Here is a 19,287-nt window from a genome sequence, read left to right on the forward strand (position 1 = left end):
GGTACAAAGCTTAATCAGATAAATTCTCACCTGCTGAACTCGAATGTCAATCTCAGATGCCCCTTTAGGAGGAAGCACCACCTGGGATCTCAGTGTCAGCCCTTCATACTCCCCCTCCTTTCCCATTTGTCGAGCAATTGCTTTCATGGTAGGATAAAAAACGTCATCCCTACAAAAGAAACCCATCCTTACAAAATGTTATTTCAATTATCTACAATCATGGACATACAGTATCAATATTCATAGCCTGCATTTCTGTTCTTGTTAGTTAAAAGCAAGGCAGAACTCTTTCAAATGTTAGATTACTATAATAATAGTGTAAGTCTGCAAAGACTATTTCTGTCCATACACAATAGGTACAGAGTTCAAAAGCCAGTTAGTCTGATTTAGAAGCCAGCGGGAAGTTTTTAGGGACCTGAAAATTAATTTCCTTGGCAACAACAAAAAAACCCTTAAAAATGGGCCTAAGCTGTAATTTGCTGGAGTGCATTGATTTTATCACTACTGAAATGTATCCAGCCTTATCAAACACTGTTATAAATGATACAGTATGATAAATTACAGTAGGTAAGGCTTTTGATGTCTAATTGATTGTGATCCGGCTGCATCGCAGCACTTAGCCCTGCCTAGGTGTGCTGTTGTACTTTAAGTTTAAAGCCCTAACATTTATAAGAAGCACACATTAAAGAGTAACTCCACTTTTGTTGAGAAAAAAATAAACTTTTGTTGTCAGTGTACATTTCAAATATTTTAACAAACTTTGTTGCAGATTCCTACCTTTTGTCATTCTGAAAAAACAGCTATTTGTTTGTTTGTGTCCATGCGCAAAGTGAATATGAATAGGAATAGTTTTATAATTATCAATCAGCTGCTGCACAGTCAGGGCTCTAATGAGAAAAACTGCAGGGTCTGCATCCCTTTAGATGTGATTTCCCTTTGGGAGTATCTCACCAAAAATGACATGTTTGTTGCAGGGAATGCTCAAAATCTGACTTGTATCTTAGTGCAGGCTTCTGGGAAAATCAGTAAGCCAATCACACAAGCAGAAAATGACATTTCTGGGGGTGTTCTGGTGTTCTGTACACCAAATGAGAAGAAAACCTCCTGCTCTCAAGAGAAGTGTATTGGCACAAGTAAGCAGACGACTTAGCGGATGCCTGTGGTATTCCAATCATGTCGTCAGCTTTGCTGCTCTCCAAAGGTTGGGGAAACCCAGAAAGATAACTGCAATACACAAGAAACAGAGGGCGCACCAGCCTAGCGCATTTCTTCAGTGCTACCTTTATTCATATATAAAACAGATGTATATTTGCATTGCATTGCGCTGCAGATTAAAAAGGAAAAATAATGTTTAATAACATCGAATTACAATATGACTTGTGTAGCAATTGTATATGCTATATTATCATTTTTTTTATTTGCTATTTTTTCATCACAAAAGTGGAGTTACCCTTTAAAGTGACACTAAACTCTAGTTTTAAATAAAATATGTTCCTGTATGTATTCTTCATTCAAAAAAGTACCTTCTATTGCTCTCATCCTTTTACAATCTCCAAATGCCTTTTTTTTTTTTGCTACTGTGATCTGACTTCTTGTTAGAAGGTGGCTACATTTGTTTTCCATGGTCCAACTGTACTGTATGTAGGAATGTAGCCGTCCTCAGTTGCTCACTCCCAAGATGGGCCAGGGACTATGGGCTAAGGGATTTGTAGCGTGCATAGAGAACTAACGTGCACTGCTCATTCCAAGCAAAAGGAAGTTAAGTGAAAAAGGAGAGGTGTGGGAGTCTGTGGATGATGTTACAAGCAAGCAGAAAAACACAGTAAAATGATTTCATTAAAAATAGATTACAGGGCTATTAAGTAGTGTATGTGTATGGATTATTTTTGGAGAATAAGGATATCGGTTTGTGTCATTTTAAAGCTGAACTCCAGGATAAGCAAATACTGTCTGAATAAAAGATGCATGTGTATTCTTAGGCCCCTCTCACATGGGTGGACTCCTACAAGCGGATCTGCCTGCTCATCTGAGATCTGTCTGCTAATCCCTGCTGAGCAGGCGGATGACAGGTCCGTGTCCGCTCCATTTGTGCAGAGCGGACACAGAATCAGTCCGCTAAATGGATGGTTAGTGGATCCCCATCCGTCTGTTTTTAGCAGATAGGATCAGATCGGATGTTAGCGGGTGTAAATGGACACGTCCATTTACACCCATTGCTCCATAGAGGACAAAGAAAGGTCCAGTCGGGTCCGCCTAAAAAACTGACAGCTGGACCCGATCAGCCCACCTGTGTGAAAGGGGCCTTAATTGAACCTTGATGTGCTTTGTGTATATCTTCCAGATCTGTGCAGTAATCCCGCATAAAACTTTGCCTCTGTGCAGGAGCTTCCTGTAATAAAGACTAGTCACTGCTGTTCCCTCTCCTTGTGCAGGGTGACAGGTCTGGTCTCTGCCTCCTCTGTTGTTTTCTGCAGGCAGCCTGTAGTGGGTGGGACCTTCTGGATCCCTCCTACAGCTCTGCTGTCTGTACAGGCTATGTACAGTAAAGTGATGAAGTCACTGCAGTTTTATAAAGTTATATCTGGGTTTGTAAAGGCATTTTGTTATAAAGTGGATTTTTATCTGTTGTGGCCATTGAGGAATATATTTTTATGAAAGTTGTTGTGCCAGGAGTTCAGCTTTAAATATTATAAAGATAAACAACTGAAAATTGATGACAGATGCTGCCTTTAGTTGATTACCAATTCAAAGAATAATAGGACATGCAAAATAAAAGATCAGACGGTGATAATGAACTCAGTTTATATGCTGGTCTAAATGAATGTGTGAGCATTCAGAAATGTAAAAATGTAATTTGTCTGGCTGCATTTAAAGAGAAATCTGGGGAACTTGTGCAGCAAGAGAGAAAATCAAGTGCTATGAAAACAAATTTTAAGTGTGTACTTAACCAATCAGATTACCTGTACATTTCACAAAACTGTCTATAGAGACGGACAGTGTTGATTTCCTCAGCTCTAAGTTTCCTCTTTGCCCATCTTTCTTTAAATACTTCCAACTGTTTCCACAATATTAGAAAGGACCTCAACTGTCTGTATTCTGAAATTGGATCTTGGTTTGATTGATCCATTTGGGAGCTTCTTGACACTGGCTGTTCTTTGCCTGCAGGTGGACTGTCAGTCAGCATCTAGAAATAGATCAAAATGTGAACAATATAATTTGGTGTAAAAGTCTTCTGTGTGACCAAATGCAATGTGCATGCTAACAATGGTAACATAGTACTAGTTAAGAAAGGTAATATACATTATATAATAGGAAGATATGCACAGCACACTTTAGACCCAGTTATAATACAGCTGCTGGCATGCAATAGGATGTGCCAACTGCAATGCATTGCATGGTTTACTGTTTTTTAAGCAAACTTAAATAAAGTGTCACAAAGTGACTTTTTCTTAAGTTTTTTTGGCTACAGTCTGGTGCAAGGCAGTGGCCTGCATTATGCTGCTCTTAAAAAAGCACTACATACTGTACTTTTTAATGCTCACTACCACAATGCAGTGGTGTGAACTGGCCTGATAGGAGACAAGGCATTCTGCCTTGTCTTGTGGCAGGACTGCTCTAAGCACTTGGAGTGAATGGTCCCTAGATAACATTTGGCTATATCTTATTTTTATTCTTTGTTAAGTGACAATGAGCAATAAACAAAGGTTATATTATATAACAGTGAATTTAATGCAAAACAAGTACACAGTAATGCAGGCCATAGATGGGCTGTTTATCGGCCGAATTGTCGGCCGAAAAACAAAAAATCGGTTGTTCAGTTGCCACTAATGCTTACGAAAATTGTCAGTTTTTCATAGATTTTCCAGCATGACCGATAAAAGAAATGAGAAGGAACCGCGAAAATCGGCCGACGACATTGCCCACTAACAGTGCGAATAACGACCGATTATTCTTTCGGACAAAAATTTGGTCGATAAACAACCCGTCTATGGCCTGCATAAGCCTTGGTTCACACTGATGCGGCTTTAAAATCGCACTACTTCAGTGCATTTTCAAAGCCACACATCAGTGCGATTTGCACTGCCGATTTCATTGTGGCATGCGACTTCATATTACAGAAGTCTATGCAATTCGTAATGAAATCAGGAAAAAGTAGTACGGGAACCTTTTTTTATAATCCCTGTGACATGAGTCGCGGTGATATGAACAGCTCCATTGCCAGTAATGTGGTGTGACTTGCCATGGGATTTGGAACTGTCAAATTGCATGACAAGTCGCCCCAGTATGAACCGGGGCTAAAAATATTGTGAAAAACAAACCTGAAAAGCCTACAGCAGGTCCTAGAACTGCTACAGGGCCCAGCAGACCAGGATGTCTGGGGCTTTCTGATGGATGAACAATTTATCTCTATAGCACCAACATTTGGCAGATCAATTGCAACAAGAAGAATGTATATGTAGTTCAGGCCTCTAACAGCAAGCATGTCCTATAATAGATTTGATGTTGTACACCATCATCCACAACATGATCTATAGCATGACACTTGACTTACAGATAAACTGTGCATAGTGGAGTGTAAAGACTTGACCTTTCGATCATGTCCTTGGCACTCAGCCAAAGTCTTCTTTTCTTATTAACTAACAAATGTGGGTTTATCACATAATGCCCTGTACACCTACAAGAAAATCGGGCGAACATATTCATACGACGAACAATCGTGCAATTTTCTGATGGTGTGTACATTATTTTCGACAGCCGATTCAGACCTTCCGAATGAAAATTAATGAAAGGGGCCCATAGCTAAATTTTTGTCATACGGGAACAGAACGAATGATGTTCGGTTAATGTGTACTGTTTCCGTACGAGAAGAATTCGATACAAAAGACCATGCATAATCAGAAGTTGCTTATGACCCGGAAGAATCTGAAGAAAATAAACACCACTGAATAATCGTAAGCATTATAGTCATTAATATCAGTAAACAGTTGTCTTCAACCCACCCCCAAAAAACAAAAATTACATATGCCACTGCATCACAATGAATGTGTGTGTTTGCATGTTGTTGTAAAAAAAAAACACAAATAAAAATTATATATTTTCAACAATGAATTTTAATATTAACATTCAGAAATGGTATCCATAACTATTCTAACAATTCGTCACAAAAGATCCGTCGATGGAGAGATAACAATTATGAAATGTGTGGCTACAGGGTCACACGTACATGACATCACTTCCCCTGCTACGCTACGATATTTGTACGCAATGCCTTTATCGTACAATATTTTTCTCATGCAGAAAAGCACTTTGCTTTTGACCAGCTGCGAACAATTGAGTAAAATCGTCCAATCGTTTGCCCGATTTTCTTTTAGTGTGTACGGGGCATAAGGCTGGCTGTAGTTGCTTCTTTTCTTTCGATCGGCCAGAGGGCTAATTTAAAAAAAAAAAAATCTCCCATCCACACAAGAGAGGTGGATGGAGGAATCCTTGCTGCTGCGCAATTGTCTTCTGAAAGTGGGAGTCCTTTGCTGTCAGAATACACTGATCAGTGGCTGTAGAATAGATGATTGGCATAAGATTGCAAAAGGGATGTTATGTTAAGTAGTTATGTAGTAATTGGACATTTGAATAGTAATAAGTACAAATGTATTAGTTCTGGTGACGTGGACTGGGGGGGACACTTTTCTCACAATGTGTGAGGCATATGTAGGAGCAGCACCATGAAGGTCAGAAGCACCCATATGCTGTCCATAGGACTACACAGTAACATGATGTGTGGTCAGTATTCCTGACATTCTGTAAATAGCTTATGGAAAATCAGTAAAAAGATGGATGCATGTGAAGATCTAGGACAGAGTTATTTCTGCTAATGTGCTCACAGAGCTTTAATTATGTTGTTTCACAGCTAAAAGCCCTAATAACCCCAGATCATCTATCTATGGGATAATAATAATAATAATAATAATAATGTGTTTAATCCAGCTCACCTTTTTGTCATCCAGATTCCCTTCAATGGTAAAGGAAACAAAGTTGTATTTGCCTTGAAGTATGTCCTCCATTAAAAGATGAACCCCCACAAGTTCTCCATGAGCCACACTGCGTTCATGGTCCGTCATATCACACAGGCACAGCTAGATATAAATATAAATTGTATAACCATAGTAAACTACAGCAGACTGATAATACACCAAAACTGTCTTCAAAAATGAGGACTGACTCAATACTCCTCTTAGATTGTAAGCTCCAAGGAGCAGGGCCCTCCTAACCCTCTTGTATTCAACTGTATTGTCTCCCTTTATTTTATAAAGTGCTGAGCAAACTGTTGGCACTATATATATCCTGTATAATAATAATAATATCTGGTAAATACAGTTTATGAACATACTATCCACATACAAATCCTGGTCAGTTTTTTACAAATAGTACAATTAAGCAAAAAGGAAGCAAATAAACTAATTATTTTCAGGCCTGGATTTGTATAAAGGCCATTAAAGAAAAACTTTTCTGAGGGAAATATGTGGGTTGCCATTGCTGACCTTTTGCAAATGCTAATCCCTGGCTGTTATGCCAGCTGCTGGCTTCAAATGTTTCTAAGGCTCCATTCACACTAGTGCGACTTTGGAGGGCAACTTTGATGTAACTTTGGATGCGTGAGACTTGGATGTGACTTTGGCCAATGATAACAGTCAACTGTTGCAAACTGTCGCATGTATAACATGTCTATTATTACTGTGCGTCTCTATGAAACTCAAGCAGATTATGGCTGGTGGGAGGGTCCAGCAGTGTGCTGAATATAGCTTCTTAATAACATCACAGTACGCTGCATCAGTAGTCTTTGAAGAGTCCTCAGCCCTGTTGCGTATATCAAATCGCCTTCATCCACAGGTGTCAGGCTGGAGGAGTTAGTGTTCTTAGGCAGTGTGCATTTGCATGCAGAGTGCCCTAGGTAATGCCCACATGTGATGCAGAGCCCTCATGATTAAAAAACTGAACTTCAATGACAAGGGACAGTAAGGCTTGGGAGGAAAGGGCTAGATGATGCTGAACATTATGCAGCCAGGAAATGAGGCGGGCTCTATCTGATTGCAAAAACACGACATTCAGGTGTAAATTTGATGACAATGGTATCTACAGAGATAAAAGAAAGCTGCTTGGTACACTGGTAATCCCCATCCACGTTCTCAAGTTCCAGTGAGTGGCACTGGTAAAACAAGGAAGCCAATGTAGAGTAGCTGCATGCTGAGTTGAGTTAATTTACAAAGTTCACACTCCCCTGCCAGAACATGTTTTATCAGCTATGACAGACACGTCACTGCGCTATGGAGAAGTAAACAGAAGAAATGAAACTTGCCGAGCAAATTATGTGTAAAGGAATGTTTAAACTAACAGTAATATCAATCATTCATCAGCCATAGGTGATAGGTGGCTGAACCTGCAGTTGAGATTTGAATAGTAATATTTTTAGTATTACATACTAGCTGTTCACTGTCTAATTCATTCCTCAATCCTCCCCATCTTGTAATACATTTTTAAAAGAATAAAGTTTATTTGGGTTTTACACTTTTTAGGACATAGGATCACAGTGTCAGTACACAGTACAAGGAAAAAAGCAACAATGCAGTGTATATCATAACATGGTGACAAATCGAACTGTACATATCCAATGCCCTCGGGATCCTAATTTCAATTCATGGGGGTGCTCCTCTTCTTGTAATACATTTTAGTATTGCTAAAAAGGATTTCCAGCATACTATGCATTTTCTAAAAAAAGACAGAGACAGGAGAGTGAGGGGGACGAGTCCCTGCTCTCCCATTCCCTTTGGGTGTACATTTCAGCTTTAGCTATTAAGCTTTGTAAACATCAAGCATTTTTTTTTCGAAGAGAAATTAGAAAATATAAAATAGCATAATGTTCCACCCAGGGGCGGACTGACAACTCATGGGGCCCCGGGCAATAGGGGATCATGGGGCCCCTGTGTCCTTGCCCAAACTCAAAAAAGCCTATGAAAAAGGTACCAGGGACATCTCATGGGGCCCCCTACTGACCCCGGGCCCTCAGGCAGTGCCCGAGTTTCCAAATGGTCAGTCCGCCCCTGGTTCCACCTGCTACAAAGGAGAATGTTAATTATTAATATACAACATTTCACATTTACAAAACTTAAAGTGGAATTCCAGCTTACACCCAACTAGCCTTTAAACTCCTGGAGCCCAACCTGCAGCCTGTGGCCCTTTGGTATATGATGTGTGACCCTCAGACCTTAACAGTTTAAACTGGGAACATTGGGGGAGATTTACTAAACTTGGAGCACTCAATCTGGTGCACCTGTGCATAGTCGCCAATCAGCTTCTAACTTCAGCTTGTTTAATTAAGCTTTGACAATAAAACCTGGAAGCTGATTGGTTTCTGTGCAGAGCTGCACCAGATTATGCATGCTCCAGCCTTAGTAAATGTACCCCATTGATTCTGGTAAAAACATTGATCTCTATTAGCCTGTCAGGAACCATGAACCAGGTGGAGACAGAAAGTGCAGTTAAAGTCACACAACTTACTGAAATAGCAAAAATAACACAGTTCAAGAACATAGTCAAAACAGAAGCCAGGGTTTGGATGCCAGAGCGGGTAATCAGACAAGCCAGGGTCAGGAAACCAAAAGTTAGCCTAGTTAGGAGCCAAAAATCAGGCACAGGAATCGGAAGAGAAGTCAGCAGTTGTACACAGGAACACAAGCAGGAACACACTGGAGATCAAAGACCATGCAAGAGCAAGGAGGAAATTATCTAAGCTGCTAAAATAGCAAAAAGGGCTGGCTGTAGGCTGGACTAATGAGGCAGGTAATGGTATCCAGGTGAGTCACTGTGTAGACGAGTGGCTGGTAATTAACTGACAGCTGAGCAGCTTCTGAGCACTGAAAGAAAAGACATGCATTAAGTAGCAGAAGCCTAGCCGTCACAGTACCCCTCCTAATAACCCCTCCTCCTCGCCCTGAACTGGGCGAGGGCATGGTACCGAGGTGGTATTGCGGTCACACACCAAAAGGTTTTAATAAGGAAACATGGAATACGTTGGAAATACGCATGTTGGAAGGAATATTTAATGTGTATGCCTTTGGGTTAACCCTATGGATTATGCGGAAAGGACCAATATACCGAGGCACCAGTTTTAGTGAGGAAACACAGAGTTGGAGGTTACGGGAAGACAGCCAGACCCTCTCCCCAAGATGGTAAGAGGGTGCAGGTAGGCGTCGGTGGTCAGCATGGAGTTTGTACCTCTCTCTGGAGCATTGCAAATATTCTTGGATCTGCACCCAAGTGGAAACGGAGTACTCAAATAAGTTCCTGTAATGCAGGAATTCCCTGCAGAACGAATGTATCAGGTAACATGGATGGCTGGAACCCATAGTTCACAATATACAGAGATAATCAGGAGGTCGCATTGATGGCACACACAAGGTAAAAGGTCCAACCAGTTGTTACAGTGGTCTGAAATATAGTAATGTAGGAACTGTTCCAAGGCTTGGTTGGCTCGTTCGTGGCCCCAGTGATATGCCAAGGAGAAGGAAAGCTGAATTCCCAACTGTGCACAAAAGGCTTGCCAAAAACTGGACACAGGGTATGGGTAGTAGAAGGCCTACTGGAAGGTATCGGGGTCTTTTATTCTGAGCACACACAGGACAAGCAGCTACAAAGGCAGTTACATCAGCATGGAGACTAGGCCACCAGAACAGTTGAGACATAGACCATATTTTTCCCTGGGTGTCCAGCTGCTTTGGAAGAATGGTAGGTCTGGAGCAAAGCAGTGTGGAGATTCTCAGGGACGAAGCAGCAGTCATGAGGTTTTCCAGGAGAAGAATGCATTTGAAAAGCCATAATTCTCTCACCAAAAGGTGAAGTGAGACTAGTACAAATAGTGGCCAAAATGCGGTCCAGCGGTACCACAGGAGTAGGAACTGACTCCATTTTGAAAGGGGAAGGAAAACTGCAGCGATAATGCATCTGCACATATATTCTTCGCACCAGGGAAGAGTGAGACTATGTAATTGAAGCGTGACAGAAAAAGGACCCACGAGCCATTCTAGGAGATAAGCATTTAGCCTCAGACAAGAATGTGAGATTCTTATGGTCAGTCACAATGAGGACTGGCACAGTATACCCTCGAGGAGATGAGTCCATTCTTAATGAGCTAAAATGATGGCTAATAATTCTCTGTCCCCAATTTCATAACTCCATTCTGCTGGAGAAAATTGTTTAGAAAAATAGTCACAAGGATGCATAGGGTCCACAGGGGTAGGACGTTGACACAGGAGAGCACCTAGTCCAGTCTCAGATGCATCAACTTCAAGAATGAAGGGTAATGAAGGATCAAGATGTGCCAGCACTGGGGCTGCATCAAAAGCGGCAAAATACCAGCCTGACCTTTGTCAAAGACTTCAGAGAATTCCTGGTACTTCTCTGGCAAAGAAGAGACTGAAGACATGCACAAAACCCTACTCACTTTCTGAAAACAAGTATTAGTGCATTGTGGTGACCATGACAGAAGCTCGGCTCTATGCCAATCAAATAAAGAATTGTGCTTCTGTAACCAAGGATAACCAATGACAACTGAGTAATTAGGTGAGGAAATGATATGGAATTGGATTATCTCATGGTGAAGAACCTCTACAACCATGGTCAATGGAGCGGTTTCATGGGTCACACGGGCAGGCTGTAGAGGTCTCCCATCAATAGCCTCAGTAGCAAGTGGAGAGGCACAAGGTTGCAGCATCGAGTGCTTCAACACATGGCACTATCTATGAACAAGCCTGCAGTCCCAGAACTGATTAGTGCCTGGGTGTTGATGGAAATCTCAGACCAAGAAAGGGTAATCGGAACTAGAGGTTTACCTTTAAGGATAGGGGATGCAAAGACGCCACCTAAGGTCTGTCTCCTACAGGACCTCAGGTGCAGGTGTTTCCCAAAGATCCATTATCTCCTGCGCTCAAAGATTCAGATCAAACAGGCATTAGTGACAAGCAGGGTGTTGTGTGTTCATCCGCTGGTGATCACAGGTTGTGCAGCTCTATCATGAAGCTGGGGAAGCTTAATAAAACTGTAGAGGAAGATGAAAGAAAGAGCGCACAAACCTTGCACATTATCTCAATAAATAGTGACTAATTTTATTAATAAGTAAATATACTCACAAAGTGATGGTATAACAGGCATAAGTAACCATAATCCAAACAGGGTTACAGGTAAATCGAAAAGGGGGGGGATGAAGGCTAACGCGTTCGAAGGGTGCTCCCTGTGACACTAAACAGGCTAAACAGGCTGAACTGCTGTAATACTGACACTCAGTGGCTGAATATCTCCTTGCCATGGGAACTCTGCCATACTGAAGTCTCTATCTGCTCAACCCAGCTCTGATAAAGAAGGGAGCACCCTTCGAAACACGTTAGCCTTCATCCCCCCCCCGCCCTTTTCGATTTACCTGTAACCCTGTTTGGATTATGGTTACTTATGCCTGTTATACCATCACTTTGTGAGTATATTTCCTTATTAATAAAATTAGTCACTATTTATTGAGGTAATGTGCAAGGTTTGTGTGTTCTTTCTTTCATCTTTCTCTGCAGGTGTTTCCCAGACAGGTTGGACAACACTTCAAAAAGTGACTTGCTTGGTCACAATAAAGGCACAATCTCTCCCTTCTCCTAAAGGCCCTCTCTTTGGCAGAGAGAGGTGTAAAGCCCAGCTGCATGGGCTCTACTTCACTGGAGGACTCGGGCCCAGAAGACATGGGAGGTGAGGGAGGCATGGGTGGGAATGAAAAAATCAGGACCAAACTTATAGGAGGCTTCTGCATGTGCTCCTTAAAGGAGGGTCGCTCCCGGAGTCTGGTATTAATGAGAATAGCAAACGAGATCAACTCCTCAAGATTCTTAGGTAAATCTCAAGCTGTAATCTCATCTTTAATGTTATCAGAGAGGCCACTGGAAAATTCAGCCATGAGAGCCTCATTGTTCCAACCAACCTCTGCTGCCAGAGTATGGAATTCAATAGCAGAGTCGGCAACAGTTCACCTACTCTGTTTAATGGACATGAGGCTCATGGCAGCAGAGGTGGAGCGAGTGGGAATATGAAATACCTTTTTAAATGGAGGTCACAAACTCAGGGTGATTCTGGAAAACAAGTTTTTGCGTCTCCCATTGAGGGTTTTCTCAAGCCAAGGCTTTGTCAGAAAGCAAAGAAATTGCCTAGGCAATCACAGCAGATGTGGGAGCAAGTACCTGTCAAACTCCATACCCTGCTCCCTGAAGGTGCCAATCATTAACGGGGAACAGGGGGGGCCTTAAAGCAGAACCTCCCCTTTTGGATGGAGCCCTGCTTTAAGTATATACAGTACATCTGTCTTACACAAGTTAATTAGCATGTTTGTTAGGAGAGGGGAGGAGATAGTTTAAGAATAGTTAATTGTTATCTAGAATTATACTCTTAAAACAATTTAAGCTTATTTTTTGCTTCTGAACATAAGAAAAAAAATATATACAATATCATTACACATTACTTCATATCAAGTAACATGAATAAGTTATGTATATTTACCTGCATATAGTGCCCAATGCTATGGATTCCATTAATTGTCAGTGGAAAGAGTCCACCATTGGCTAAGAATGTCCTCCAAGGATAAAATATAAATGTCTATAAAAACAGAAGGTTTTACATTTAAATGATGCTCAGTCTGGGATAGCTTCATTGGAACACTTTTGTTTGTGTGGAAAACTATGTAAATGTGCCCCAGGATTGTATAGCAAAGAATGGAGAGGCTTATCCATACATTGCGCACGAGTCATGGGGGACAGGTTCACTCTTTGTTTTAAAGTAGACCTATCATTAAAATTCACAAATTTCCTATTAGCATGCAATGTCACCATTAACAAACCACATTATTATACTGAGTGAAAAACCATGATAATGGATGATGACGATGCATAGGTACCCAATTCTTGCGATGCCATCATCCTTAAAGTCTGAGCAGCAACCAATGAAAAAAAAGATGTGAATATTATCAGTGGCAGGGAAAGTTTCTACCTGGCTTTTAAAGCTGTCCCCATTGGGAATATTTTCTCTCACTTTCTGCCCTTGTGACACCCATACAAGAAATGGAGGGCGCAGATGTCACCTAGATAGGAAGACAGAGCCTGAGATAGGACCACTGTCAGAACTTTTAAACCCTTCTTAATTTTACCAAAAAAGGTTTTTACTTTGTCCAGAGAGAATAAAAGCCTGAAAGAAACTTTAACCCTTCCTTGTTCTAACCAAAATCAAATTTAATATTTTTGGCTTGAATTAGGCTTTAATGCAACAATGTGTATGATTAAAAAGCATTGTAAAAATTCTTTCCTACAAAAGGAGTAAAATCTCTGATATACAGTAAGATAGAATGGAACATTACTAACTCTGTGACTACGGGGATCATGAGGCTGTGGCACAGGCAGCATTGAGGAGAAAGCAGTCCTGACTACAGAGTCACTCAGTGCTGTTAGTCCATGATACATATTGTCGGTTGTGGTTCTGAATGCAGACATATTCCCAGAAGACAGCAATGCATCCCTATAGAACAAAATACAATATTGTGCTAAAAATATTATTTGTACACATTTAAGGTTAATTGATTTTAATTACATATTAATAAACACAAAACATTTTTTGAATTTGGATAGCCTGGTTACAACCACTGTCAGGGTTTTATTTCTGCCCTGTTTGAAGGGTTCACTCTTGCTAATTGTCCTGGTCACCGATTTACCAGGAATGAAAGGGAGAGTAGATCCAAAATTTTGAAATGCAACCAGAACAGGAATAGAGGGGAATGAGACACTAATGAGACACAGATGGCAAAAAAAAATGTCAGTAGGTCTAACCCTTCCCTACTTTATCCAAAATGAAGAAAAATAATTAATGGCTACATACCGAATTAAATGGCGGACAGCTGCATCAAACTGCAGGATCATAACCTCACGTCGTAAGAGTAGTAATGAGGCTACTTCTTTTGGATCATGAGGATTTTGAAGGCCATCTATAAGTTTCTGTATGTCTCTCAGCTCAGCTCCTGTATGATACCAATTAGAAATAGTTTTTGAAAGTTAGAAATGCAGCAACCAATCAGGAATTAGCTTTCATCTATTGCAAGATGGTAATCAAATGTAAGCAGGGGCGGACTGACAACTCATGGGGCCCCCGGGCAATAGGGGATCATGGGGCCCCTGTGTCCTCGCCCAACCTCAAAAAAGCCTATGAAAAAGGTACCAGGGGCATCTCATGGGGCCCCCTACTGACCCCGGGCCCTCGGGCAGTGCCCAAGTTTCCAAATGGTCAGTCCGCCCCTGAATGTAAGCAGTGGTTATGGGTTCAATACAAATCAGTCTTTAAAGTAAATTTGTTATAAAAAAAAAAATGAAGGCTACCAATGTCGCCTTCATTTAAAAATGCTATTTGCTGGGCGGTTATGCTGAACCACTAACTTAAATACTTTTGTAGTCACCCAGAACAAGTGTGCAAATCAGGAAAATTGGAGGAGTGTCAAAAGTCATCTGCATACCTGTTTTGGGTCATTGAAACATAAGGCCCCATGCATACAGGGCTTTGGCCAGCATTCCTAAAAAACTTTTCCTCCTGGCAGCAGCATTTTTGGCAGAAAAAAAACACTTAATGCCGCAGGACATTAATAATTAGTAATACATGTATTCTGCCAATTAAATGAATAAATACTCAAGTGCCTGACATGTCTAGCATTAACGCACGTTTAGATGAGTTTACATGCATTTTTACAAAAATACATCATTCACCTCTGTAGCTATAGGCACTGTGGAGAAATCAGTCTTTAGATTGCAGAACAAAGGCACCAAAACCACATATCTTCCCCTTTACTTTCTGTGGAGAGCAGAATCAGGGTAGCCTGCTAGTTTTCCTATGTAAACACACAGCACGTGATTAAAAGTTCCTACTACCCAACTTGGGACCCTCAGGGTCCCTGCAGACAGTAGTCTGTTTTTTCCTTACAAGAGCAGGGTCATAGGGCACATCTGTGTGAAGGGACCTTCTTCTGTTGGGAATGGTGATAGCTGTGCTTTAGGCTGAAGAAAAAGCACCAAGGCAGCACTTCATAGAGTGGAAGCAGGCTCTGCTAAAGGAGAAAGTAAGAGGGTGCTTCTAAATGCTGTATACTACTGCACTTAGGAGCACCTACTTACTTTCTCCTGTGTTTTCCTTACCTATGTGCTTAGGTAGCATATAGTAGCATTACATTGACTGAATATCCTGTGCATCCTTTTGGTGTCAAGGGTGCACTTGAGCCTCCCTGTATCAAGAAGTTGACCACAACTGTTCTCTGTTAAAAACTGATCCAAACCAAACTTCAGAGCCTCTGTTTTGATCTTTAAAGCAGTTTTCAGGGATATATCTAACTAATCTTAAACTGCCCTGATAAAACCCCTATACTAATGTACCTGTGGAAGAGAGATCTGTATGCCTGCATACTTTCAGGGCATTCTGGTCCAGTCACATCTGATTGGCTCTTCTGTGTCAGCTAGCGGAGGCTTCAGAGGAGAGGAGGGAGCGCCGACAACAGTTGGGCATAGTAAGCCTATGGGTGACATCACTGCTCAGGCATTCCAGCCATTGTCAAATGCTCTCTCCTCTCCCCTGTAGCAGGCCACTGGCTGACACAGGATGATCACGTGACTGTGCCAAAGCAGCCAGAAAATAGAGAAAGTATACAAATCTTTCTTACACAGGTTAGTTAGTATAGGTTTTAGGAGGGGGGAGAGAACAGTTTTAAGATATCTAGATATATCCTGGAATTCTATGTTACTAATTGATTATTCATTATTTCACAGTACATGCAGCTATTAAGGTCATATAGGCCTTGATATAAAGCTATTTTACTGCTTGTTACAATATATAAAAATTCTACTGCAGTTTAAGATAGACATTTGTGAACTTGGTTCAATACTATGTATCGAGGTATTTTTTTTTGGGCACAAGTGAATTTTAAATGGCTGATTCTAGGAGAGACTCAATGACCATTCCCAGGTGAATAACTGACATACCTATTCCTTCTATGCCTCCCCAGTCGGCTGTCAGCTCCATGTTTTTTAAACTGCTGGAATCACCACATGAGTTTCCCAGCTGTGCAAAGCTAAGTATGTAGGAAACAATGTCATGCAGAGAGGCGACAATTTGCAGAGTGAAGTACAAAGCTCGATTTTCTGCCTGCAAAATAAAATAACACAGTATAGTAAAACAAAACATATTAGCTGAAGATTCCACATCAGGTAATGTTGCTTGTGAAAACTAGTTTACAGCAAATACATTGTCTAAATAAACCAATTTTGCTTGTATTTTTACATTTAGAAGTATAAAATTTCATAGCTTACGGAGAACAACTTTCTCAAACAAAACACAATGGACAACAAAACATGCTGAGTAAGCAAATAACTGTTTCCAATGATTTGTATTTGTTCAGCACACTGGAGAAGAAACAATACAATTGTTAAAGTATATAAAAGATAAGGAATGCAATGGTAATTGATCACTGGGCATCAAGCCCCTCCCCCCAACAAAACCCCATGTTGCTAAATTGCTTTAAAAAAATCCCAATCTCAACCCCTTTTACTTACCTATATTGGAAGTCATGTAATGGACCAGGTCCAAAGTCTTATATCTTCTGGACTGCAGAGTGCAAGAGCCCCACTTCTGGTGTCCATGCCGCTGCCTGGGTGACATAGAGACTTCCTGTTGGTTGTGCAGCAGTGGGGTCCTTTCAGACCCCAGAAAATGGTAGGGAATTATGACATCATGACTAGAGAATGGTTGGCAGCCGATACAGACTGCAAAGCTGGATGACCGGTCTTCACTCTCAGAATAGGTACTGACATGGGATGTGATGTAATGGTGAACATAAGTACGTGAAAAGGGGGTTTTAAAGCTTTTTATAAAAACATATTGCCAGGAAATTGGGCTTTAAATCAATAAACTTGGGTGATATACCAGTGCAACTTACAAAGAACAGAAAGAAATACCCAACACAGAGTGACAAACTGTGAGAGCATATAGCAGGCTCCTATGTGCCACGTCCCATAATAATTATCAAATGAACCAAAGAAACGTGGAAAAGACCAATTACGGACTTTAGAGGCACTGCAACAAAAATATCTTTAACATCACTTTATTATTTGAATGTAGGCCATCACATAGCAATACATACAGATTACTCCGCTAAGAATGCAAGACTCCCAGGAGGGGGTGGAGCATTCTATGCAGATTACAAAACTCGTCAATAATAGTTAAAATAATACAAAAATACCATATCCCGGTAAGGGTATCAAAAGACATAGATCAGATGTCAGTGTTAGTAATCGCTCTGTAGTTACTCAACATGTTTCGTGAAAGTATTGCTTCTTCAGGAGTTACTACATAAAAGGGTCCAAAACTATGTAAAAGATGACTACACAGAAGCTGAAGCTCTGACTTTCACCATCCAATTATGTGCAAGCAAAAATACTGTTTTTTGTTTTTTTTTCTTTTATTTTCCTTGCATGTGATTGGGTATTCTTTGCAAGGGGAAACTTTGCCACATTCACTCCGCTCTGGGGAAAATTCCCTTGCAAAGTTAACATTTATTGTTAGTAGATCAACCCCAATGTGTCTTAACCTTAAGCTTGTTGTTCATTTTTAACTTTTTGCTAAAACTGTGTTTCCTTTTCAGTCTGTGACTGAAGGCTAACACTTTATAAAAAAAAAAAAAAGATAGAGATAATGTTTACCTGCTCTGTGCAACAATATTGCACAGAAAGGTCACTTTCCTCCTTTTGTGGCAGTCCCTTGCCAGCACTGTCAGCTTCTCCTTCCTCCGGATGCCTCCTATAGCAAGCTGGGAGTGTGTGTGCTCCAGAGTTGGGCTGTGTGTGTCTATAGACACACACAGAACTGGTAAGCCACACCTCCACTCCCTCCTCACAGGAGCTCTGCTAACAGAAGCAGAAGCCTTAGGCTCCGCTGCTCTCAGTTTCTTCTGAGAGTTATGCTGGAGCTGGATCTGGAGACAGCACAAGAGCGGTGACATGGAGCCAGGTAATAGTTTAGGGACAGAAAGGTGTAGGACAGGTAGCGGGGCATTTTTTATGTTAATGCAGAGAATGTGTCAAGGTAAAAAAAAAGTAGACTTTAGTACTACTTTAACCCCTTGGCACCAGCGCCTCCCAACCCTTTATGTAGTTATGTGACTGCTGTGATTGGCTGTCACAGCAGTCACATGATTGGAAAGGTCCAGATCACAAGTATTGATCAGGACCTTTCCTTTGAGGTGTCGGCAAATGTGCCGGGAGCACATTGGCATGTGTGGTGTTTTGGGTATGCAAATATGCGGCCTCTCTGCGTCAAGGCCCAGCTGCTGAGAGGCCACATATTTTCGCATGGTCGGCGCCAACAGGTTGAGTTTATTATTGGTTTGTGTATTTATTTTAAAGAAAGAAATGTGAGCATTCTAGTACTTTGCTCATGTAGGAGAAGGAGCAATTTCTTACTAAACCGAGATATTTTCTGGTATTACTATGGGTGAAGAAGAAGCAGAAAGTAAGCAGGGCTCTTTTATGTTTTATGAAACCATTATTAGGCCTAGCGGTCACACAAGGCCACTTGGCTGTGCACCCTTGTTAATGTACTGTGCTGACTCACATATCCCAGCATTACTGTTCTCTCACTTGCAGCACATTTTATAGGTTCAGTGTTACATAATGATCCATTCAACTGAACTTCCTGGAAACCTGCGTCTGCATACACTGCCTAGTAGGCTAATCCCACATGGATTTATTATTTACAGTCTGAAATATTTTTGTTGGTGCTACATGTCCTAATAGCTAGTGATTTGTGGAGTTTTCAGGCTCCAAATGATAACCTATCATTTCTAAAGAATTTCATTCAATCCTGCATTCTGTTTGATCAAGTCCCTTGTAAGCCTGTCTGAAAAAACATTTTTGGAACTCGGGATATATTTTGATTTTGTGGTTAACAATAGCAAGATAAACATTCATTTTCATCTGCGGTTAAAGCTACATACCTTCTCTGGGAGCATTTTGAACATCGCAAGCACTTCAGTCGGGTAGGGAATATACCACAAATTAACAAAACCGTTTCCATCGCCTGTCAGCAAAGCATGTGGACGTTCTTGAAATGTTCTGAAAACCAGAAGAAATTCAGTAGTGATTCTTCCAGTGCTTTATTTTGGGATGTAGTTTGTACTTGGGGATGTAGTTTGCA

At 41.0% G+C, this 19,287-nt stretch overlaps 1 protein-coding gene across 1 annotated transcript in view; it reads right to left on the reverse strand.

Annotated features, from left to right (window-relative positions):
* Positions 1–19,287, reverse strand: part of LOC149470307 (uncharacterized) — a 133,976-nt gene that overhangs the window by 40,700 nt on the left and 73,989 nt on the right. Inside the window, exons 27-34 of the mRNA XM_089664762.1 lie at positions 19,088–19,205; positions 16,080–16,242; positions 13,942–14,080; positions 13,431–13,584; positions 12,577–12,672; positions 5,988–6,131; positions 2,961–3,184; positions 31–169 (exon numbers count right to left, since the gene is read on the reverse strand). Coding sequence (XP_089520888.1) covers positions 31–169; positions 2,961–3,184; positions 5,988–6,131; positions 12,577–12,672; positions 13,431–13,584; positions 13,942–14,080; positions 16,080–16,242; positions 19,088–19,205 — 1,177 coding nt within the window. The remainder of the gene's footprint in view (positions 1–30; positions 170–2,960; positions 3,185–5,987; positions 6,132–12,576; positions 12,673–13,430; positions 13,585–13,941; positions 14,081–16,079; positions 16,243–19,087; positions 19,206–19,287) is intronic.

Source organism: Staurois parvus, unplaced genomic scaffold, assembly GCF_062004578.1.
Source record: "Staurois parvus isolate SC_StPar_1 unplaced genomic scaffold, SC_StPar_1.0 ptg000048l, whole genome shotgun sequence".
NCBI lineage: Eukaryota > Metazoa > Chordata > Amphibia > Anura > Ranidae > Staurois > Staurois parvus.